This window comes from Lichenostomus cassidix, chromosome 1Aa (assembly GCF_008360975.1).
Source record: "Lichenostomus cassidix isolate B80296 chromosome 1Aa, HeHo_3.0, whole genome shotgun sequence".
Lineage (NCBI taxonomy): Eukaryota > Metazoa > Chordata > Aves > Passeriformes > Meliphagidae > Lichenostomus > Lichenostomus cassidix.
Window position 1 is genome coordinate 9159218 of NC_139480.1, and position 26354 is coordinate 9185571.

Sequence of the window (26354 nt, forward strand, 5' to 3'; positions counted from 1 at the left end):
AAGAAATGCAAGATTTCTTCTATTGCTATATTAGGAGCAGAATGGTACTGATTTTCAGAGTGGAATTTCTTTTAGATGGCTTTGTGAACACAAATTATTGTGTTTCTGATCTTCTACGGTATTCTGAAGTTTTTAACTTTAAAACTAGAAGCTTGATACTTTATGATTTCACAAAATCATAGAATAATTTGAGTTGGAAGGGATTTGAAAGTTCATCTAGTTCCAACCTCCCCTGCCACAGGAAGGGACATCTTTCACTGCACCAGGTTGCTCCGTTCCCCATCCCACCTGGCCTTGAACGTTTCCAGGGATGAGGCATCCACCACTGACTTTTGAAGTGTCAGACATGCTTTATATCTGAGCACTGAAAATGGAAAACAAAGTAGTTGTTCCCAGTAGAATTAAAACCTTCCACATTTGGGCAACATATACAAACATTTTTTTCTAAAGCACATTTAACTGGGTCAGTCTTTTCTGCCTGATACTTTTATACCAGTTGGTTTCACACCTTCTCTGTTCAACAAAGGGACACTCATGCATAATAGAAAATTATTATAGTGTTAACTCTTTTTCCTTAACAATCTTTTATAAAGCATGAGATTTATGGCAAAGTTGACAAAGAGACTTGGTTTTATGTCACTTGGGCCTTTTTTCACTTGCTGTCAGCTTATCCATCTTCCTCTTAAGCCAGTTCTTATATAGACATTAAGGAAACCATCCCTAGCCACGAATCCCATCCCTCAGTCTTTTATCTTCCATAAAGACAAATAGAGGTACAATAATATCTTTACATTCATTTCTGGTTGGCTTGGTTGTAGTGGTTATCCATTTGAGGAATATTTGGAGTGTTTGGATTGGAAAGAGGTAAATATCACGATCCTTGTTTTAAAGTAATTAATACAGTATATAAATTTATACAGTGGAAACAAGGTGCAGAAGAAAGACAGAGGGGTCATACCCATGGGCAAATTTTGGCCTACTTTAGCTCTGCTTTGCTTCAGATCTTCATCCCTTCTCAGGCCACAGATTACTGTAGTTAATGTGAATAGGAGGGTAAAAGTTCTACTAGTGTAATTGTCTGACTGAGATCAAAAGAGAATTTCTTTCACATTTTCTGCTGATAATTCTGGCTTCCTGCATTTTTTTTTCTGTCTACAGTTTTATGAGCATCTTTGGCTTGAGCTCTGAAAACTATGCTGAGAAAATAAATGTATGTTCTCGAAAACGAGCAGAAGAACAATGTCTATAAAGTCTTTGTTAGAAAGAAAGTGCTCTCTGTGCTTTACTAGCAAGTTGTTTGGTGCAGTAAAAGCTGAACAATAGATCTAATTAGCTGATGAAAATTATCTGCAAGTGTACTGTGTTGTTGTGCAAAAGGAGCCAGTCATTGGTTTGGACTGGTTTTCCCTGCTGGGATTTGAGCCTGTTTGAGATACATTTAGGACAGAGCTTCCTACTGAGTTTTCTCCTGAAGAAGGCTAATTTGAAGCCTCCCTGCAAACTGTAGCAATGTGCACTAACTAGAGCAAATCAGTTTGTTCCCCTCAAAATACCCGTCTCATAATAAAATGTAAGCTTTACTTCCAACACCTTTCCCCATCATTTTATTAAAATACTTTAAAGTTGTAAAATATTGTTTTGACGAGCCAGATGTGATTAATGTTTCTTGCTAGTGATCCAAGACTGGTCAAACCCTATGACAGCTCATGTGACCTATATGAAGACTGCCAGCAAAAACACATCCTAGAACCACAGTACACCCAAAAATTATTATCAGATAAAATTAAATACAACAAAATATTCAAATATCCAGAAAGATGGCTTTTATACCTATTCATTGTCCAAAGTCAAAATGTTTGTGCTTCCTCTGTGTATGAGGCCTCTAAGCTCCTTTAACCCACATCAGTACATTTAAAATTTTCTGCTTTTTATTTATTGATTGTTTGTTTTTAGAAAAAGTTCAGGGTATGCCAGTATTTAGATAATTATTCTATGCAATAAATTCCTTAGAATTTAAAGACTCTATCTCCATTAAATTCTGATGCACCGGCATACTTATTCCAGGGTTATACTTATCCCTAATTTATTTTTAACATGTGAGTTTCTAAAAATTTCAAATTATTCCCTCAGGAAAAATCTGAAAAATATTTGCAGAGCTAGATATATCCCATATAATCACCCCCAAAAGTAAAAATAATGAAAGGATGACATGAAGGTAGCCCAGTTATCTTTGACCTAGATATGTGTGTGTTTGCAATACTCATCACAACATTATTAGTTTCATAAATTGTATACCAGAGCTCTGAAGGATTGATTCTTATCTTTAGAAATACTGGCTAGACCAGATTCTCTTGTGCTATCAGTGTTTTAAAATGCAATGTGGGCTAATAGCATCTAACTGTTTGTTTGTTTGTTTGTTTTGTTTGTTTTTAAATTAATAAGGCTTGCCAGTGTTAGAATTTACTTTACTTTGGTTTTGATCCTCAAAATCCTTCTAATCAGGCATTGCTTTCCTGAGAGTGATTTGATATTAAAAAATAATTTTTAAAGATGGAAATATTATTTCACTTATTATTGATACAAGATCAAATTTTATTATGAAATTAGGAATATTATTAGGAAAAATAGTCCCTTCTACTGAACTTCTTTACATTCTCACTCCAACACAATATTATTGCTAAGCTAACACCATTGCTAATCAATGGTGGGTTTTAAATGGAAGTTTTCTTTCCATCTTCCAGCTGGAAGTGAATATCTTAGGTCAAAATGGTCACTGTCAAACTGGAAAGCAGTTTCAAGTAGTTCAAAGAAGGTCTTGTCCTAGGCTTAACTCTTTAATAATTCAATTGCAATTTAGATGCATGGAGAAATGACTCAGATAACATTTTTAGATCAATTTAGGAAGCACAATTACTTTGGAAAGCAGAATTGCAATTCAGAGCAATGTTCCAAAATTTCAATAATGATACAGGCACTACAGGTACAGAAGATAAAAAAGAAAAAACAAAACAAAAAACCCAGGAATATTGCTGATTAAGCAATAGCAGTAGTGAAAATGTTCCACTGTAGTAGCAAAATTCAGACTTAATATGACTTAAAAATATCAAGCGCTTGCATGAAAGGTAGTGTTGTTTTTGGGGAATACTGGCAACTTGTGCCTGTGTGAGATATGTGTTTCAGTTCTACCCTTCTCAGTGGCTGATGAGACTTCAGCTTTGATACTACAGGCAGTTTAGTTCAACACCACTGAAGAGTTAGAGGATGAGATGTTTCAAAGTTGATCAAAGGAGAAATAATAAAAGATTTAGACAACTTTGGTTAGAAGTCAGAAGGATCTGCCTGTATTTTTCTAGGAAGAAGACCAAAGCTGAACAAGATAAGAGTCTTTCACTGTGTTAAAGTTTTTTTTAAATAGGACAAATATTACCCACTATTCACATCCAGTGGCAGCACAGGATGGATTATCTCAATCTGTGGCCTGAGATATTTAGTAGATATGAACTTTATAACTTCAATAGCACAGATGTCTTAGAATTGATATATTTTCGTGAAACTGTGTTACGTCTGAATAGTGGAAATAACATAACAAAAAATAACAAAATACCATAGCCTACATGACTGATTTCCTTTCCAAGCCAAGAATATCTTGAGCACTATGAGTAATAGCATTATGTTATCTAAAAATTGAATTCTAAAATTAATATATTAATAATTAATATTCATGGCTCTTCTAACACAGTTTAATGCACATCTTTGCTTTTAATTTGTATCGATACAGCATTTGCCACAATCTGCTGAGTAAACAAACCACTCAGATATATAGGGCCCTTTCTATAACATGAGTGACTGCAGTGATGCAGTCTTCATTTAAAAGATAGGCAGTTGAGACAGAGTTAATAAATCCATACTCAAATAGCCTAAATGTCACCTGTCTGGCTCCTTCTATCCCTTAGCTGAAAAGGCATTTACTCCCTATTTTACTCTCCTCTCTCCATTTCTCTTCAGAAACCTGGAAGTCTCTTGTCTTCCTTGACTGACACAAAAACATAGTCTGCCTACCTAAGGTATGCAGGATTGGAAATTACGTGTTAGATATTAGCTATTGGTGATGAAAACTCCCACCTCATCTGTTCACTGTGTACTCCTGTTATCATCTGCAGGCAGAAGTATTCCAAGGGAACAGCAGTCAATCCATTGATTTTATGATTTTACTTTACAATATGATTAATCCACCTCATTTCTCAAATGACTTTCTTTCTGAAATAAGTTTCTAGATGACTGAGAATGCTTTTGGTCCCATGGTCACTCAAAAAGCCTATCTTCTGAGTCTTCTTTGTTCTTATTTCCTGTTTTTTTCCCCTCAAATCAGTGAATTTCCTAATCATGTACTAGTTTCATTTCATCAATTCTGCACAGCGAAAGTTATGATTCAGTTAAAGTTAGGTATATAAATTGTTTTATAGGTGCTCAAGCTTGATTGAAGAAAAATAATAAAAATCGATTAATTTAAAATAACTTTCATTTAATTCACTGAAACATCATGGTAAAAAAGTCTTTCCACTATTTTCTGCTCTCTCCAGCATGCTTTTAAGATGAATGGCTGCTGACAGATGGGCCTCATAGTGCCCACAAACTTCATTCTTACAGGACAAGTTTGGCTCTGCTGACACCAATTCAGACTTTCAGAAGCTATCCTGCCAACAGTTCTCAAATCTCACTTGAACAGAGTGAGTTTTTCTTTTGTGCTTGTCTTCTCCATTCAATTTCTCCAAATACTTCCCAATTTTCTTACCAAGAAGGAGCTGAACACTGGTAAATTCAAAAGAGTGATTTACATGCTGCAATGTTCAGCCCAGGGAGCTGAATCCATAATGGCTTGGTAGGTGTTTGCAGTCCCTGCATTTAGAATGAAGATAGGAGAGAGGAATTCACTGTAGCCAGTTTGGTCAGTGCTGCACTTCCTGAGTCAACTCTTTAGAAACTCCAAATACAGGGGTGGGTCTATCACAAGTTCTGGTTTTGACATCTCTGTGAAATCTTGATGCAGAGCCGGAAATTTCTCCCTTGGTGTGAGACTGCAGAGGAAGGCTGCCTTTTGGCTCTTCTTCAGAACTTCTTGCATTTTGTACATCATGAATTCGGGTCTCAGTTCAATTTCTGTTCACATTCTCCATCTGTCCATATCTTCCCTCTAATCTCCTTGCTAAACCCTACTTCTGCTTCCCAGCTGGTCTTTCTCTGACACTCTCTCTCTCTCTCATCCAATCTAAGAGGTTCCTATCAAAATACAGCTTTGATTATCTCACCTTACTCACTTTGCAAGCTGTTTGCTGATTCTAAATCCAGCTCAAGCATCAGTTGTGCTGGTGCTCTTACACTGCCTGGCCAGACTTTTCCTTGGGGCATTATGGCCAAGCAGACTAAATGGGCCAGCCATTAACTAAGAGTGAAGGCAGGGTAAGAAATTTAGTAACTAGTAGGGAGGAAGGTCTGAAGGAGGATTGTATGCTGAGGATTTCTTTAGTGTGTGGGGAGGATGAGAGGTTTAGCAGGTTTGATATCTCTAAATCTGATAACACCTTTTTTTAGACTGTCAGCAGTTGCCAGAGGTGAAAAGATAGTCAGGAAGGGTGGTGGATCGAGTGAATCAGAATTAGTGTAACCCACCTCAAATTTAGGTTTAGTGTAGGGAAGATTAATTTAGAACTGAGCATTTATTTTCAACTGCTATTTAAGATTACTAAAACACACTGACATAAGACTCAGGAAGTCATAAGATAGTTTTGAAGTAATATTTACTTCATTACTTTCTGGATTACATTTTCTGTAACCTCTTTCATAGTTGTGTTTTTTCTGTATATATATGATGTAAGAGGGCAAAGGTGAAATAAAATTGTGTTCCCTGTCTGAGCTGATGTTAGAAGCAATAACTATCCTTTTTTCAGAAATTTTACTGTTTGGGTTAATCACTTGCATCATGTTGATGCTACTTTTGTGATTCTGAAGTTATAACCAACAACAGAAATATCGTGGCCTTCTAGAAAGAATGGAATAGAATCAGTGAATTTCTCCTCTGCCCATTTGATGAGGCACACTATAGTATAGAGAATTTTATAGTAATGCCTCCAGATACTTTAGACAGTAAAAATGATTCTTGTAATAGTGGTAGTATAGGCTGCTTTGTGTTCTTATGTTCTTATAGCCTGTTTGAGCATGGCTTGTCTGAGGAATGATAACCCAGGCAGAGGAACACATTTTGATTCTTTTCCTCCTGTTTCTTCATCATTTGGCCCAAAATCTCACCAAAGAAAACAAGAAGTTTTGACAATGAAGTAGCATTTTTGCCATATGTATACACACACACACACATACATATACATGTGTAAAATAGCAAATGGCTTTTCTGGAGGGTATTTTGCACACATGACTAGTAGTATTTCTTTATCTCAGGGACTGTGCAGTTATGGAACATCAAAGCTTTTATTTAATTAAAATAAATGCTGTAGTCCCTACTCTTTCAGTCCTTCCTCAGTGTCTTGGCACTATATCCATGAAGAGGTTGGTGCCTGTATTATGTTTTGAAAACAGTGCCTACCAGAACTCCTCAATCATCACAGATCACCAAAATTCAGGTTGGAAAGGTGCTGTGGAGGTCATGCAGTTCCATCTTGACCTAAAAGCTGGGCTAATTTCTAAGTTAGATCAGATGTCTAGAGGACTTGCCAAGCTGAATTTTGAAAATCTCCAAGGATGGAGATTTTGCTGTCTGTCTGTGCATTCTGTTCTGAGAATTCACTGTTCTCATGTCAAAGAGTGCTTCACTTGCCTTGTGCAACTTGTGCCTTTTGTCCTTCCTTGTGCATCCCTTAGAAGAGTCTGACTGTCTTTTCAGTGCTGCTTCCTTTGAGAGTTGAAGACAAAAAATAGGTGATTTTTCCAAGCTCAGTTCCCTTAACCTCTCTTCTTTGAACAGACAATCTCCCCCTCAAGCCCTGAACAACTTACTAGGCCTACACTGGGCTCTCTAAAGGACATTTTTAGCTTTTTGTGTGGATATAAAACAGGGTGGGAAGAGTATGGGAAACCCTCCCATCTGAGTCCTGCTCTGCTGGTTAGCATTGGTGTTCTCATTAATTTGAGTGCAAACACACTGGAACTGCTGTGCTGCTTCACTTCAGAAGCAAATCACATTTCCTCAAGCACTTTCTTCTCAGCTTTGTAAAGAAATACACAGTTCAGTTCAGGAAACTCTAGTCTATGACTCCCATTAAGCTCTCAAGACCTGTAATTAGGTTAGAGTTATTTGGGAAATTGCTAGGTTTGGGTTGGGGTTTTTTTGTTTTTTGATTTTTTTTATTTTGTTTTTTTGGTTTTTGGGTTGTTTTTTTTGTTTTGTTTTGTTTTTTTCTGCTAGAATCTCCTCCATTTTTTTCTAGATATTTTTTAACACACATAAGTTTTAAGAAATGATCCTTTTGTAATAAAAACTACTATTTGCTTGTGTGCATGTATTCCATAGATGATACACAAATTCTGAGGTACTAGTATCTCAATGTCTGTCGTCATTATAGAGGAAGTCTTATGAATATACTCTAGATTTTTAACTCATAGATTAGACAATGTCTTTCACTTACGTTATGGGTAGCTAGACTTGAAAGTAAAGTTCCCCAAAATCCAGTGATAGTATTCTGTAAAACATCTCTCTGAAAGACTTCTTTAAAAAATATTATATAAAAGTATTTCCATGTTTTATACAAATATAATAAGAAGCTACAACTGAAGGATAAGTGATGGAGCACTGCCGAAACACTTGTAAGCTACATCAGCATCCCAAATTCCAGTTAGCACTCATTAATGCATTTTTATTTTGGAATTTCTTAGAACATGACTTTTACAATCTTAGTGTTGTAAAATTTTGCTCTATTTGGGAAGATTTAAAAACAAAATTACCACATTGCTGCTGAACACTTTGTGATCTGTTATGATGAATCTACTATCACATTCAGATCTATTTCCACTGACTTTTGAAACCACAGAGGCTTGTGGTTGTGTTGTCAAATCATTAATCTGATAATATAAAATTCTCTGAAGTTATTGATACACTCTGTTAAATCAGTCAGCTGTGGATCATGACTTGAGGAAATCAGATTATTTTCTTCTTTGAATTGATTATTCCACTATTTCAAATATGAGCAGGCTTTTTTGCAATTTCTTTAAAATAAAATTTCTCAATTCTAATATAAAAATGGAACCCCTAAATTGACAGCATGTGGGGAACAGGAATACTGTCTATCATCTATCTATCTATCTATCTATCTATCTATCTATCTATCTACCTACCTCATTTAAAAGAAAAAAATGAAAACCAATCAAAACAATACTGCATGAAAAACAAAACCAGACAATCACAGGTTGTTTCTTCCTCTACAAAAATATTTTAAAAATATAAAAAAAAAGAATAAAAATAAAAGAATGCTTTTATTAATGGAGAACGATTTTCAACTGTCTGACTTTTTCTGGAAGTATTGACAATACAGTCAATAAAGTAAATGGTGGGATGGGGGAAAGTGACAGACGGTGATAATCAGCTCCATTTGCTTCAAAGCCCAGAAGGAGTTCAATATATAGAAATGTGTGCATTGAACTGGAGATATTATTAGAATACCTGAGACTCTGGAAGTCTCATTTTTGCATCAAAGTTGAGATTCTGTTTTTATCAGTCTCTAGTAATTTTGATGTGTATCTTAACTATGTTGATATGTTATATTACACAGACATTAGAATTATTAATAAATTAAGAAATAAGGTGAAGCAAGAAAGGTGTCCTGCTCACAAAGAGTAGAAATATGAAATAAAGTATGTTTTAACTTCATTGTCCTAAACATCTAGTAATTATGTAATGGGGAGAAACATGTAAATGCTTTCAAATATTGCTGTATATTTCTGATCCTTATTTCTGAAAGTCTTTGTCACCAGTTGCAAGTTTTCTGCTGAAAGTATAGGATTATTAATCATTTAGTATTAAACTTCAAAGCATTTTAAAAGAAGTGTGTTAGAAATACATTTCCAGCAGTTCAGAATATTCAATGTTTAGACATAGTTTGGAAATTTAGTGGCCAACTGAGAATGAGCACATTGAAATCTGTGCTTTATAGTTTCTCCTGAAGTGGTCACACAGAAAGAATGAATAGACTTAGACCAAGCTGAAGGTTTTCAAGTGTTTTGCTTTATTCACATGCAGTTCAACAATTGGAAATTAGTTTCATGAGGATTGAATCTGCAACACAATTTCAGATCAAAATCCATCTAATTCAGCCTTTCCTCCATGACATTGACTAAGTATTATATTTTCAGTAAAAAAATGTGGTGCTCAACTGATACAAAGTAATTTAATATTTTCCAGAAAGAGAGCAGAGCAGATAAAGTGTTTCATCATGAATTCTATACTTAGTGTGTATGTGTAAAATGATGTTCAAACAGCACAGAAAGGAATTGCACACTGACACACAGAACTCACAGATAATGTATTCTGAGTAAATGCCATCAGTGACTCTCTATTGGAGATAATCTTCATCTCTATTCAGCAGCCTGGCTCCTGGCTGCTATAAGTACAGCAAGCTACTAGAATGATTGCTGTGCCTTCAGAAGAGAGATCTAAAAATTAAATTATTTCGTACTTCCTGATGAAATACAAGCAGCTGGTGCTCTAAGTATTATGAGTTCTGTAATGTTTATAGAAAGGCTCTTTTGTTTATAGTCTTATCAAAGATCTGTGAACATAAATACTGTCATCTGAAAATGAAGTAAAACCATTTAGGTACCTGACTTGATGACTTAGAAATTATATAACAGCAGTGTTCATCATGGAAGATGACTTGATGTTCACTATCCTAGTCTGTCCGAAGCTCTAAAATCAGTGCATGATTGATGCTAAACAGTAACTTTTTGTCAGCCTTAGCTCAGAGGTAAATAAATACATGGCTAACAAAGCTGAGACCCTTTAAACATTAACTTTTTTGCAGGATCAAAATACTTCTGCTAAGAGATGCTACTTTGCTTAAACAATATACAATAATTATATTTTAAATAATGAGAAATTAATACCAAAATTATTCCAAATTTGTGGATTATGAAATAGAAATAATTGTGTTAAGTTTCTCATTTAGATCTAAATGGTACTAAGGCTAATAATTTTAGGATGCCCAGAAAATCAGATATGACTTGAAATGAGACAAACTGAAACAAAATCTCTACACCCATTGATTTAATATAGGTGAACTAATGACCAAAACAATTTTTCTACATCAGACACTAACACTCAGATAGTTAGTGTTTCAAGCAGGCATTCTTCATCTCTATAGTCCTATTAAGCATACCATTATGGCCTGGTACTGGATGGTGACTTTCAGAATTCAACTGTTTAAAGTTTGTGCTTTTTGTCTTTCCATCCTTTGACTTGTTGTTTTTGAAAAGTCAAGACCTCTTTCCACAGTGGTTCTTACCTTGGAGAGAAAGGAGTGCTTCCCCTCCTGAATTTTACAGACCTAGCTAAAGTTCTCAGTGGTAGCATTCTGCAATGAAAGTTTAGAAGAACCATTTTCATGCTAAACCATGTTTTCTTGTTTTCCATCTAAATATTTACTAATAAGTATTCTTGTCTTGTTTATCCTGATATTCCACAACATTCACTTGTTCTTGTTTTGTGTAATACTGTTTTCTTAAACTTTTGTTGTGTTGGAGATCTGTGTCTCCAAAACCAGTTTCTTCTGACATCCTCACCAGCTAAAAACCATTAATCACTTCTGCCTTTTTCAGTCTTGGGAGCACATCTCTGACAAATCACACTTGCACCCAACAGTTTTGCTTTCAACACATAAATACTGTCATTTCTTATCTGTAAGGGGATGTATCATCACACCCTGCCTTAGGCTGCTATAGGACACTGTGAACATCAGATTATTTGAGCAATCATTTGACTTTTTGTTAGCATCTCTGGACCCACAAAATACTGAATGACATGACTTCACTGATACTTTGTGAAGATAAGATGTCACTAATATATTCAGTAACCATTAGTTTTGGATGTTTGGACTAATTTTTCAGCTCTTCCTCTTCCACTGGTCTAGAATGTGCACTTGGATAATTACATACATTTCAGGGTTTCATTTATTTTCTTTTCTTTGTAAACTCCGTGTTTGTTAGAAACCTTAAAACAGTGAATAAAACACAAAAACAACAGAGAAGAGAAACAATCCAAATGTGTGATCATCTTGTGAACATCTTTTGCTGATTATTTCCCATGTTTCTATAATAAGACTCACTGTTGCATGTTTAGCATCATCGGTGTAGTCCATAGGCATATAATCAAGTAGAGCTACTTTTTACCTGGATTTTTTTGACCTATGGCAGCAGAGGACAAAGAATGGTTTAGAACAAGAATAATAGAATATCTGAAAATGAGGGGGAAGAAAAGAGCCTTTTTCCTTTTTTTATATGCTTTTTATATATATCCTAGATTTCAGGCATAAGAATTTTCATTTTTATTTAGTGTCTTTGAAACCTTGCTGTTGCTTTAAATTCTGTTTCTCCTTCTCTTTTCTTTTTTTTTTTTTTGCATATATAGGTTTAGAAACTGCAAATGGCACATTTTTCACATTCACTTCTGATTTTTGTGCTGCCTCCTCTTTATTTTTAGCTTCATTAGTGTTTAAAAGTAATCTTTGCCTACTTTCTATCTTCCTGTCCTGCTTGTCACAATAAGCATAAATGTGAAGAGGAAGGTCATGATTATAAAATAGTATAATTGCTATTAAAATACTAGGAAGATAATTCATTAAAGGTTACTGCTTTTTTCTTCTCCAGCCCTACACACTTGGATTAAATATCACATTGCATATAAGGTTGTCATTTGATGCAATTTATCCAGGAGTGGAATACTTCCTCCTCTGAAAATAAATGTAGATTTCAGTGTTAGTAATATAAATAATATTTAATAATTAGTAAGATAATAAACCAGAAATATTATCTCAATGCATGCTTTAAAAAGAGGATATAGAGAACATTCTAAAAATCAGGACTTTCAGTTTTATTCAATAGAGCTAATCACAACCTTGCTGAAATTCTTGTCTGGAATTCTTTGGTGAAGAGATGGAGTTGATGTCCAATCTGGTTTTAAATGCAAATGATGGAGCATTTGCCATTTCTCTTTCCCAACTCCATGGATTAAATCTGGTTCAGTATCCACAGAGAGTAGAATGCATGTAAAAGTAAACAAAAAATGCAAACAAACAAAAGTAAACTGAAATTGTTTCATATCTTTTAAAATAGCTTTATTGGGCAGGGTGGGGGGGAAGACAGGTAATCTGTTTCTCTTTGTTATCTGTTTAAACAGATAACTTATTAAGAGTTGGGTTTTTTTTCCGTGAGAAGATGCTCTGTTTTGTATAAGCGTAGCAAATTTCTGTGGGTGTTAATTCAAGTGTTAATGCTTTCTTTAAAAAGTTAGCTTTTTGAAGATTAGGGGTCGGTTGGGAGGAGAGGCTAATTTGGTTTAGTTTAATTTGTGTCACTTGGAAATGGATTTGTATCAAACTGGAAATGCCATTTTTAAATGGAATATGGAGTTTTGTGTGGTCTGGCTAGTATATGTTCTCGCTGTAGAGAAAGTGTAACGGAAAATCCGGACATACTGTGAGTAGTTTTCACACCTCATAAGTTTAGCCATCTGTGGCAGATGATCTACTCTGTGTGTTTGTTGTCAGGTTCAGCTACATTTCTCTAAAAGGTGTGAGGATTACGCCTGCCCTGGGAGCAACTGAGTGTATTTTAGGTGGAGTTTTTATGCTTCAGAAAATGAGGGCTGGAGGGAAAGAGGAAAAAAAGTTTCAGGCAGAAGGAAGTTTAAGGGAGACACTGAGAAACTGCAGAGAAGAGAGAGAAAATATACTTGCAGCCTGAACTGAAGGAGAAATCAACTTGCCCAGCTGAGGCAGAGGGGGTTATGGAGAGGTGAAGCAAAACCTGAAAGCTGGTGAGTTGTTGGAATGGAGTGAAGCCTGGAAATCAAGTAACAGCAACCAAAAAGTTTCACAAACTTCCTTTTGTTTCTATTCTATTCTAGCAGTGTGTAATACTGGGACCATGGTATGCAGTACCAGAGCAGAGTAAGAAATGTGCTTTCCTACAACAGAATGTGTTTCATTGCTAATTTTAGGGCACTTTTGGAAAGATTGGGAGAAATTCGATGCAGACCATTCTGCAGGTGCACAGCAGCATGGATGAAGCCAGGGCTGAGCAGAAAAGACAGAAAGAAGGCTTAACTGTGATGGATATAGAAAGGTCTGAATTAGGCAGGAGGGCACTTGGTGAGTTTGTCTTATCTGTGCCTTACAGCAGCAGCTACATGGCCATTGTTCCCCAGCATGAACATTTTAGAGAAAGTGGATAATCAGGGCTTTGCTCACTCTGCCACCTTTTATCTTAGACCAGGGAAGTAAAGCATCATGAGTACAGAATAAAGTAAATATTGCCTGAACGATCAAACTGAGCCAAACCCAGAGCCCTTGATTGCTGAGGAGAGGTGTAATTTCCGAGGAATTGAAGAAGTGGTGAGACTCCTGCAAAAAGAAAAGGATTAAAACTCTGCTTCAAGCAGATAATGCATGAAGAGCAAAAAGCAGGAATTGAAACTGCTCTAGTTGGGGTGAATGGGACTGACCTCCTGTCTTGAGACATTTCCAGGAGACATCTGTGTTCCATGTGGCTGTTTCCACAGCTGGCAAGAGGAAACAGGTGTGATTATGGAGTGAGCTGAAGAAAAACTGCACTTTCTTTTAGTCTGGAGGACTGGCTCAGATTAACTCTGCACATGATGCCTGTGCTTGGCCAGATGAATCCTCACTCTTGAGAACAAACAAGGGCTGTGGCACAGCATGTGGTGTCTCGTCAGCTACCATCCTTTGGAGGAAGTCTGTAGTGAAGGAGAGGCAGAAAAAGCCAAGATTTTCTCACACCATTTTTGTTTGGTTGGTTTTTTTTTCCGCTGTGGAACAAGACTGATATTTCCTTTCTGTCAGAGATAAAGGGAGGTTTGATGTTAATTGTTTCAGGATTTTTTAATTTCTTTTTAATTGTAGCTGAAAGTTTGCAAAGTAGCCTGATATCTGTTGAAAACAGATGGTGTTAATTCAGCATATGCATATCATACTGATGAGTGTAAACTGTTCTGAATTTTTGTCACGAGTATTTTCTGGCCAGGATTCTCAGTTAGATTGCAAAGGGAAAAAAAAGTATGTTCTCATTTACTGGAAAAATATTCTTTATAATCCAGTAAAGTTTTTCATAGATGAGATGTGAGTTTCAAATAAAATGCATTATTCTGACTGAGGGGTATGACACTTAATGATTTGTGCGTTACATGATGAGAAACAGTGTGTTATTGATTGCTATTAATGAATGAGTCCGTGCTACAGCTATTTCATTACATGCAGAAAGATTTATTCTGAGGATTTTTTTACTTGAAGATAAAGTTGACTGATGTCTTTCTCTACTACCACAAGTAGCTTTGTGATCAACAAATCCCAAAGCTAACAGTTAATATTTTGGTATGATATCCTTTAATATATCTTGTTTCAATTACCAATGGCAAAATCCATTTGCCTCTGTATTGAAACACATTACTAAGGTACAGTTCTCTGTTATTAGTTAGTTAAATCCAAAAATGGGTTGTGTTGGACACAGGGCTCATCATGTGCAAACAATATCTCTATCTTAATCTATCACAGGCATCAAATTGTCAATTGACATCATAGAACTTTTGATAACTTTTGAAAACATATAAGGCAGAGAAATTCTGAGGATTTACAGTTCTGTATTTATGTAAAATACCTTTTAAACTGTAAGTGAAACAGAGGGGAGAAAAAGAAGTGATGACTGATTAAGAAACTCTAATTAAGTTGTAGTGCAGTATGCAATGTTATGGTATAGTACATGGTCACCATGAATCTACAGGCTTTGTCTTCATCTTGTTAAACACCTAACTCAGAGGAATTCTACTTTTGCCATTTGTATTTGTCCATATAATGACTTCTTCTCTTGTTCAAGATATTGCTATACAATACATAGACTCCTATATACCTTGTCCTCTGTTTGGTCATTTATATAATAATCTTTTGGGTTGTCAAAACACAATATGCTTAAAAAATCTCTTCAGAAACTTTCATGAGTTATGAGGAAGATGGTGTAGAGAAAACTCCATTCATTTTGTTCCTTTTTTATTTTAATCAAAAATTGGATATCTTAAAAGTAATTAGCAAAATGAGGAAAGATTTTAATTCACAGACAAAGGAATTTGTTTTATATTTTTTATCAGGCTTTGGCCCTGGACTAGATCTGTAGTACTTTAGCTCTCAGAGTATTAACTGGGGTTGATACTGAAAATGCAGTATTGCAACAATGGTAGAATAGTATTTTTTTTTTCTGTGAAGTCCCTTGATAGTATTTAGTATACTGATATATACATAAAATACTTGAGAATATTTAACATATCTTAGTACAAAACATACAAAGACAAGCATTTAGGAAACATCAGCAGGTATTCCCTACATATCAGCTGTATATTTCCTGCAATGTTTTCAAGCCTTTTTTAGCAAAGTATGAAATCTATGTTTGTCATTCAGAAAATAAATTCTGACCATGTTCCTCTATTTTGAGGACAGGCTTTCCCCCCTCTCCTCTCCTTTCCCCCTTTCCCTTAATTTTCCTTATTTTCATTCCTTTTCAGAGATTGAATAGTGGGGAAAATATTGAGCCTGTTTGGTAAAGAGATCTCAATGCTGAAGCAATACTCAACTCTGACAATTTGACTCTTTCTGCCAATGGTCTGAATCAATCTGTCAGAGATTTTTTCCCCATTGCAAAGAAGCTGAGATACCTGTAATTCTTTATGCATTTAACGTAATTGAACAGTGAATCTCTCACATAAACTTCTGTCCCAGTACACCTTGCAGAGATAAGTAATATGGTTGCAAAGATAAATAGCAAAGGATAGCAGAGGGGAAAATAAGAATAAAAAAAGAAAATAATGAGTTTTGAAGGTAGTATTACTTAGAGTTAGCCAGAAATGTTCCCCTTTTGCTGAAGGCTTAAGCTATGAAAGAAAAACAATTACAAAAAGTGGTGAATTGTACTAAGGTAGCGCAGTTGGGGGAGGAGGGGTGGAACAGGCCTCTGCGTTTACCGAAAGTGTCTCTGAGGCTATCGAGAGATCACTCCAGCCAGCACTGCTCTGGTGCTGTACAGAAAGACCCTTCTCACACCCGAGCTGGTGTAAGGCACAGATTCTCACTCACCCAGAGAGCTGGATAGCTCATGGTTACCAGAGACAAAGAATCCAGAGGCTCAATCAGCTGGATGTTCCAGATATTTATTCTGAAGGGTTCCAGGGTGAAAGAGAGAGAAAAGACCTCAGTGTCCCTAGATATAGGGATCACCTGGGGTCAGGGGAGAGGAGGCTGGGGGAACACCACAACCAATGGGGAGAAGGGAGGGATGGAGTCAGGGGTTAGGTTACAGCCAGGGGGATTTACATAATTTGGGGAGGGACTTATTGTATTACTCAGACTAGGAAGTTTGGCACCAGTGAAACCCTGCTGTACTGGGACCACTTGGCTCCCCAGCAGTTCCCAAGGTGGTATCACCCACCACCACACTAAGGTAATTGGGTAAAGGGACTGTCTTCAATGAGCAGAAAAAGCAAACAGTATAGATATAGTCTGTAGATGTAAGGTAAGGGAATTAAAATGTAAGCTGTGAATAATGTGTATGTTGTCTAAAATATTTTGAATGCACATACATGGAATGTTGTTCTAGTTACATTATCTAAATCAAAGTTTCAAAACACTGGGTTTCATTTTTTTTCTCCCAAACTGATTCTTCAGTTATGACTTTCTACTGATTTCAACTGCTATTTCTAATTTTTAGAAATTGAGAAGTAAATTGCCCCATTACCCTTTATAGACAAATTTTTCAGTCTTGTTCCAAATTAATGAGAAATCAGTTAGTCTGTGTAAAACTGTCTTCTGTGCAAACAACTGGGAACAACTATGTCTGCTCTCATAAAGTAGATGAAATGTAGATTTAGATCCCTTTGAAAATGAGAGTGTAAGGGCCACATCTGTCTGTAGCTTGCATATCAAATTTCCTTTGAATTTTTCCCTTCTCCCCTCAAGATCAAAAGAAGCATATGGGCTTTTATGTGTTTAACTGGGGAAAGAAGTTGATATCTCATGTCACGTCAGCTGTTAGGAAGCTGTGCTGTGCTATGCTGTCCCCCTTGCATTTGAAGTGAAAATGGCAATTTCAAACAATTTCACAGAGAAAATGAAAGGAGTAAGGGGATGGAAAGTATAAAAGTGCTCATCTGAGGAATGAGTGACTCTGGCTGATATGAAGGAAAGCAAAAAAACTGAAAAAAATCTTATTGTTTTGGAATAGACTATTTCTAAAAATTTTATATTGGTGTTAACAGAAAAGAAATTTATCTTTAGAGGCCTCCAAAGGAGTGGGAAAAAAAAAAAAAAAACCTAAGATAGAAAATCAGACTGACTGGCATCTGAGTGCTCCTGTGTAGTGATTTAGAAACTAGTTTTCTGCCTGACTGCTCAGTCCCCAGAGCAACATACTCACAGAAAAGAAAAAGACAAGAGTTACGTTAAAGGAAAGCTCTAGTATATTACTCACAAAGCAGGGTATTTCACTCCCATACACAAAGCCAAATTCAGCTCATCAAATTAATCTTCCACTACCCTTGCTAGCAATGGCACACAAGCCAAGGCAGTACTAGTTGTATGATAAGGTTTTTCTATTGGTTAGATTTTGTTCAGAGCATGTATTTCTCCATTCTCAGCACTGCTGATGAGACCAGCTTTTATTAAATAAATATTCCTATATATTTTCCTTACCACACACAACTCAGCTGCTTCCCTGAACCTGATGGCTTCACTGGGGGATTCCCACATTTCTCATGCCATAGAAATGCCCCTCTATCATCCTTTGCCGGTGGAGAGAAGCTTCTCAATATTCTTGCTCTAATGTTTGTTAACCAGGGGTTAACAAAGACACTCCCCTCTCGTCAGTGCTACCACATAATAGATATTAAGTCCAGAAGGGTCCATAAAAACTTACACAAGAAACTTTCTTTGCACAGAATAAGTCACAAAACATATCTCAGTACCTCCCTCTGTATCGTATAAGAAGATGTAGTTAAGGATTGCGTACTTAATAATGAAGTTGTCAAATAATAATGTATTACCTTAATACCTTAGGAGTTAGGTCTCATTTGCAAGCAATTTTAAAGATACCATTAAATTACCAATAGGCCCTTAATGAATGACAACATATTTTCATGGATTCTTTGCAGTAAATTAAACCTTTAAAATAACGAATTGCCAAGATTTCTGACTCTTCCTTTTCATACATTTCTAAAAATGTTGTAATAGCATTGTTCAGCATGTACAGCTTTGCGTGCTGTACAGCTGTACAGCTTGATGCACATGCTGTGATACTGAGTAACACATTCCAGCCCTTTATAAGTAGAACGGCTGTGTTACAATTGCAATTTTAACTGTGCTTTTTGGGGCTTTGGAGAGGTTGCATTTGTGAAGGTTTTTGTTATAGGAAAAATGTGAGAGCTGGAAAGTGAACTGCAGCACAAGCTTCACCTTAACAACCTGCATTGGTCCCAACCTAAAGTGACTTTTTTTCTGAATGGGAGAGTAATTTCTGTCCCTGCATTACCTGACATCTTATCAGATGAAAAAAGTTTATTTACAGTAATTTCATCTAATGTCAGCATTCATCTCTCAGCCTAATGCTAGTCATAAGTTTTCTAAGCAAGTTTATTGACTGCATGGTCCTTCTTTGAAGACAAAAAAATATTATTTGCATTATTTTTCTAGTATCAGAAAAATAAGGATACAGCCAAATTCCTGATGACATTTCAAGTCTGTTGCAAATCAGCATCAAATGTTTCAAAAAACCTAGCCCTGCAGAGGGTGAGTTTTTGTTCTTCTAGAGTATAGAACAGGATTTTCACCATGCTGTTGAGTCTTCTGGGGATTATGTCAATGGGGTAGCCTCATCTATAATCCCCTTTACTTTTGCTTTTCACAGCACCACAGGCTGTAGTAGTCAGACATCACCTTATCTGTTACACAGAGAGTCAGGTGATGGCAAGCTAATAAGATGCTGTCATCACAGTTGTAATTGATTTCTGCAAATGCATGTATGTATACATATTGTATACATTATTTTCAGGGTTTTCCATACTTACACAAAAAATATATGAGTGCAGGTCTGTTTTATCAGCTCTAAAGAGGACAGAAGGGGAAGTTGAAGTTTTTTTTGTGTCGTGATCACAGAAAATGTTAAAAGAGGCATGAATAATGAAGGTTACATTTTTACTAGTAAAATTCAAAACGTGCAAGAAGTATGCGAGAGTTGTATGCTCAAGTGTGAAAGCTGAATTCTCTGAGAAAATGAAGCTAATATTCAAGCATGGCTACTGGAATGGAGAGCAGCATATCATGTTCACAAATTCATTTGAGAAAAGGCCAAGAAGGATTGTGTAACTAGAATCAAACACAGTGTTTAGAGGTGGAAGTTCATCACAGGTGCCCTGAGCCATTCAGTCCCCCAAAGTAAACTATCTCTTTAAAACAGATGAAAAGCAACAGAACATATTAGTATTTCCTAGTACTTGACTGATTCTTGTAGTGGGTCAAAGTCTTGCTTGGCTTGGTCAACAATGACATAAATTGGAAAAGAAAACTAGGTAGAAAAATGTATTTTTAGAAAGATTTGGAGGAAACAGGATGGTCATTGCAAAGGAGTTATCCAGATGAACTCTACAAATTCAAACTCAGACGATAATTCACATCAACACTAATGTGTATTGGCAAGGCAGAAAAGGAAGGTTTTGCTAAGTCTGTTTGCGTGCAACCTTCAGCTCAGTGTTTTGACTTCCTTACTGTGATGTTATCTTGTCACTGAACTGCAAGACTAAGACTTTCTCCTATGTTTATTTCAAATCTTTGTTAGGCTTAAGGAGTAGTGGTGGAAGGGGAAGATTGTTTGTTCTTTAATTTGTTGTACTGGGGAGAACATATCTGTAGTTTTATTTCAAGCACAAGTTTTGGACTTATTTTAACAAGGCCAGCCTTTCCTCAGAAGCAGATCTGATTGCCATAAAGTCCATCCTGAAGGGATATCCCAGAAAAGTGTAAAATTATACAAGGGAGAAATAAAGTAATAACATTTATATGAATGTCATGGTAAAACAAAAACCAGAATAATTTACTTCTAGTTTTTGAAAGTTACAGTCAACATTTAGAGTGATCATTTGTTAAACAAAAAAATATTTTTAAAAATTAATGAGGTTGCTAATAAATAGCTAGAAGTAAACTGATTAGAATTAGATGGAAAACATGATAAAATATATTAGACAACTTCATTGATTATTCAGTCAGAGAGCTTGCTACTGTCACCTGTCTGATATCTAACTTAAACTTTAACCAGTGATTGTAATGTCTAAGAACATCTGCATGTATTTGATAGGTTTATGTGGCTCCAGAGTGGTCTCATGAAGGTTTCTGCCGCATGTCTCCTTTGGATACTTCAAATATGAAATGATCCTAACATTATAAATGTGAGACAAGGACAGGGATAGGACTAGACAGCACAATTACTCCTTTCCACTCGCTTTTTTTTTTTTTTTTTTGATAAAGCGATTATAATTTTGCAAAGATGAGCCCTAGCTTGTCTTTTTATTCCATGTTCTATAAGAAATTCATAGGAAATGCAAAAACTGATAACAGCCACTCAAAAGTTGTATGTCAAAATACTGCAGTTGAACTTACCTTCAATCTACTAAGACAGTTTCCAGGGAACATGCTAACTTAAGTGATGAAGGAAATATCCAGGAAGAATATACAGGCACACATTACATCACAGTACTAAAATATCTTTTTTCCTTGTCCCAGTATAAATATCAAGTAATTAAGATGTGCCTTTTGGGAGAATAGTAGCTGAGAACTAGAGGTTATAAATTCTTTTTCAAAAGCAATTGTATATCTTCATGTAATGTCTATTAGCCCAAGTTTCTTCATCTATAGAGAGATCTAAAAACAAAATATGGGGCTTTTTTTGATAAAATGCATAGTAATCTGACACTGGCATTTATGCATCAGCAACTTAACTATCATATGAAAATATTAATTCCATAAAGTATTGTAGACCTTTCAATTACTGTGTTATTAATAGCACTTCCCAATACCAGTGACCATCTGTGGTTCCTTCACCATCTGTGATTCCTATTTCAGTTCAGGAGGGGGAAATAACAGTGGTATTGCACTGATTTTACAATATAAACCATTAGCCAACTAGACCTACTGTAGATGATTAATTTGTCTTTGCTTCTAAGTACACACTGAGCAAGAGAAAATTAGCTCCTTTGATTTGTTGGCACAACATGGGTTTGTGAAATGGCCACGGGAAGCTGAAAAGATTAAATTGCTTTTATTGAAATCTGAAACATGCAAAAGTTGATGAAATTTAGTTGAAAAGAATAAAAGAGCTTAAATGGCACTTGAAAAGTTAGTGAATGTTCCCTTAAAGATCCATGGCAAACAATGTGTTAGTTATTATAATTTGTTAAAGCCACGTAACAGAAGCAGCAAAAGGGGATTGTCAACACTTCTTAAAAACCTGTACAGTTTGTTGATGCCATGTGAAAATAAACTGAGAAAATGCTGGTTTATAAAATCCTAATTAAAATTAATCTTGTTGGTTTCTTATCTGAATGAAGTAGCATTTATTTCAAAAATAATTCTGTTTTTAATTAAAAACAGCTATTGCTTGCAAAAATGCTGTCCTTGCCTGCAGAGACAGGACAGTCAAGATGATCAATGTTGTTTTTATTCTTCCCTTATTTAACTGGGCTAAAATGTTTCCATCTATTGCTATTAACATGTCTGCATTCTATAACGCTGAGTTGATTTTTCTTTTGTTACAGCATATGTGTGTCGATCAAGCCCTTTTCCTTAGCTAAGGCAAGATTTGTAAGAAGCTGTTAGGGAGATAGGATACAATTTCAATATCATTCAGGTCCTGCTTCCTAACCTGTGTACATTGTGTGGGAGCTTACACTTCAAAACTAGAAAAAAATAAATAACAAAAAAACCCCACCAAAAAAACCACCCCAAAAACAAACAAACAAGCAAAAAAAAAAAAAAAAACCCCAACAAAAAAAAAACCATTAGTACTTTAGGGTGCAAATTAAATTTCATGTAATGAGTTGCACTGCCTGCTTTCCTAGTTGATGAAGAGAGATTGGCACCTCAAAAAAAAGACTTATCAGCCTAAAGTAGATAGTTCTCCTACATCAGGATGAATCACTCTCCTACCATTAACTATGAGGAAGTCTGGACATCTGGACAGAATCAAATTGCTATAATTTTACACTGCTTAACCTTTTTTAAGTTTTCAACTGTAGCTTTCTAACTGGATAAAATTTCATTTGTAAAAGTCTTCAGTGAACTGAAGAAAGCTCATAGCAGTTTGGTAAGGCACAAGAGAATCCCCTGAAAATACATATATTTAGCATCAGATATGAAGCGAAAATTAAAAAGTCCTTCAAGAACTACCTGTTTTGCCGCTAGAAAGTTCTGTTTTGTTGTCTGGATTTCAATACAAGTTATAGCTTATGGCTATGCACTCAGTGTCTAGCTCAGGGTCATCTATTCGACTGTACAGATTATACAGTAATTTAGATATGAATGTGTATATAAGTAAATGTATAATTATACAGATTTTTTTTATTAAATTAAATGTTATATAAAAGGGAGGTGTAAATGTATATATGTTCCACTCCCACATACATGTACATTGAACATGTTTCTGTATAAGCATGCAGAAATTAAAAAAGAAAAAAAGAAAAAAACTTTTCAATTACAGTAGGTTCAATTTTAAGAATATAAAGTAGATTTTTTAATCCTAGGCTAAACAAAGTCCTGGTGAGTGTCACCCTTATTTTGCATTAGACTGCTCATCTTTAGCAGACTGACAGCCTTTTTCCTTGACATTTTCTGCTGCTTATTCACAGATACAAAATTTCCTCTCTTTTAGGAGAAGTATGTGGTTAAGATATAAAGCCATACCCTGAAAAAAATTAAACAGTTTGTGATTAATTTTTCCTCCAGAATAGTGATTCAGTCTTGTTTCTTCCATTGCAGTCAAAAGGTTCTTCAATCATGACTCCATCCAGCACTCAAAAGAAGGTGAAGAGGACTCTGCCCAATCCACCTCCAGAGGAAGCAACAGTGGGAACTCAGTCCCCATATTCTTCTGTGGGATCAGTTTCACGGAGAAGGATTTGTAGGACCACCACTATGGCCAGAGCCAAAATTCTTCAGGATATAGACAGGGAATTGGATCTGGTCGAACGTGAATCAGCCAAGCTTAGGAAGAAGCAAGCAGAACTAGATGAGGAGGAAAAAGAAATAGATGCCAAGTTGAGATACTTGGAAATGGGCATTAATAGGAGGAAAGAAGCCCTACTAAAAGAAAGAGAAAAGAGAGAGCGTGCCTATCTCCAAGGAGTAGCAGAAGAACGTGATTATATGTCAGACAGTGAAGTTAACAATACCAGGTCAACCAGAATAGAAACTCAGCATGGCTTGGAAAGACCACGTACTGCACCCCAGACAGAATTTAACCAGTTTATGCCACCACAAACCCAGCCAGAAACACAGTTTGCCCCTGCTACAAGCCCATATGCTCAATATCAGTATTCATCTCCTGCCCTGCCAACTCAAGCACCAACTCAGTTCACACAGCAGTCCCATTACCAACAGCAGCAGCCTTTGTATCACCAACAGGTTTCACCCTACCAGACCCAGACAGCATTCCAAACAGGAGCTACTATGTCCTATACCCCTCAGGCTCAGCCTCCACCATCTCAACAGCCATCATACCAACTCCCATCACAGATGATGGTGATACAGCCAAAGCCAAGACAGACCACATTATATTTGGAGCCTAAGATAACAACAAACTATGATGTAATTCGCAATCAGCCTCTCATGATAGCACCAGTTTCAACTGACAATAGTTATGCAGTTTCTCAGCTGGGCAGTAAATATTCTACCTTGGACTTAAGGATAGGATTAGATGAGAGAAACAGCATAGCAAGCAGCCCTATATCAAGCATATCTGCAGATTCGTTCTATGCAGATATAGACCATCACCATACACCCCGAAATTATGTGCTGATTGATGATATAGGAGAACTTACTAAAGGAACAGGAGCACTTGGTTCCAGTTTTAGCCTTCATGAGAAAGATCTGACCAAAACAGATCGACTGCTGCGCACAACTGAGGCCAGGAGAGCACAAGAAGTGTCAGACTTCCTGGGACCATTGCAGACTTCCTCTAGGTTACATTCCTATGTTAAAGCTGATGAAGACCCAATGGAGGACCCTTATGAGCTCAAACTTCTGAAACACCAGATAAAGCAAGAGTTCCGTAGAGGTGCAGAAAGTCTCGATCATCTGGCTGGCCTGTCACAGTATTACCATGGAGAGGGCAGCTACAGGCATTTTCCAAAATCTGAGAAATACAGCATAGGTAGGCTTACTCTTGAGAAACAGGCTGCTAAGCAGCTGCCAGCAGCCCTCCTTTACCAGAAGCAGTCAAAACACAAGAAAGCCTTGATAGACCCCAAACTCACAAAGTTTTCACCTATCCAAGAAAGCAGAGACCTTGAGCCTGACTATTCAAGCTATATGACTTCTAGCACTTCAACACTTGGGGGAATTACTACTAGGGCAAGGCTTCTTCAGGATGATATCACTTATGGCCTTAGAAAAAACATCAGTGACCAACAGAAGTACATGGGGCCACCACTGACGTCATCCATTGGAGCAGGCCTTGGGACTGCGCTAGGTCCAACCATGAGATCTGCACTGCAAGATGAAGCAGACAAGTCTTATAGCAGTGGGAGTAGATCTAGGCCCTCATCTAGACCCTCCTCAGTGTATGGGCTCGATTTGTCTTTGAAAAGGGATTCTTCTAGTTCTTCTTTAAGACTGAAAGCCCAAGAAGCTGAACCTTTAGATGTTTCCTTTAGCCATGCAGCACCTTCTGGAAGAACTAAACCCACCAGTCTACCTATTAGCCAAAGCAGGGGAAGAATCCCAATAGTAGCGCAGAACTCAGAGGAGGAGAGCCCACTAAGTCCTGTTGGACAGCCAATGGGAATGGCAAGAGCAGCAGCTGGACCCTTGCCACCAATATCTGCAGATACCAGGGACCAGTTTGGATCGAGCCATTCATTACCTGAGGTCCAGCAGCATATGAGGGAGGAGTCACGGACTCGAGGCTATGATCGAGATATAGCCTTCATCATGGATGACTTCCAGCATGCCATGTCAGACAGTGAAGGTAAATTAGGCCTCAGACTGGTATCTTACTATCACAACGCAAATCCTCATTTCTATGCATGCGTCTGATTTTTGTTACACTTCAAAGACTTGTTCTTTTTCTGTTCCTTGGTGCATCTTCTGTGTATCTACATTATTGGGGGTTGATTTGTTTTGTCTTTTTTGATATTTTTTATTTTACCCTAACAGTTTCTGAATGGTGTTAAGCTACTATAGCATGCTACTATATTGTTGTTGATTTGCTTTCCTTTTGGTTTGCTTGTGCATTTTCCTTTTCTCTTGTTTATGTCTACTTTTCCAATGATATTGTGTAGAACATTCCATGTACAATACAGACTCTGCCATCAGTCTTTATGTGCAGCTCTCTCCAGTGACTGTGAATCATTGAACTTATTTGCAATAGTTTTTGTTGGGATTTGGAAATAATCTCCCAAATCTCTAAAAAACTCCAGTAATTTTATGTGCATGAAATTTCATGATAGAACTCAAAAAATGATAATTCCATCTCCCGATGCACCAATTTAGATCTGTGTTTATATAGAAATAGTCTGTTCATTAAATACATATTATATGTTAGAACCATATAGAGCTTAACGTGATAGCAAAATAACATCCTACATATGGTTTGTTGAAAGCATCCTGTCATGTGGACTTCTGTGCATTCAGAATTGTGATTATGTAAGATAATTTGTCATTTGGATGGTGCAAGACAATCTCATCCTTCAATAAACTTACATAAAGTATTTTACTTCTGTTAATGGGTTATGCAGAGTAGCTGGTTTTATATGCACCCCATACACGTCTGCCAAATAAGCACAAGAGTTTATCTCACTTAAGTTCATGAAAGGAACCTTTCTG

The 26354-nt window shown here is 36.4% G+C and overlaps 1 protein-coding gene across 10 annotated transcripts in view; it reads left to right on the forward strand.

The window, feature by feature from the left end:
* Positions 1 to 26354, forward strand: part of PCLO (piccolo presynaptic cytomatrix protein) — a 320809-nt gene that overhangs the window by 158432 nt on the left and 136023 nt on the right. For all 10 annotated transcript variants that reach the window (XM_085083444.1, XM_085083453.1, XM_085083378.1 and 7 more), the window contains one exon: positions 23289 to 25497. In XM_085083444.1, the coding sequence (XP_084939570.1) occupies positions 23289 to 25497 (2209 nt within the window). The remainder of the gene's footprint in view (positions 1 to 23288; positions 25498 to 26354) is intronic.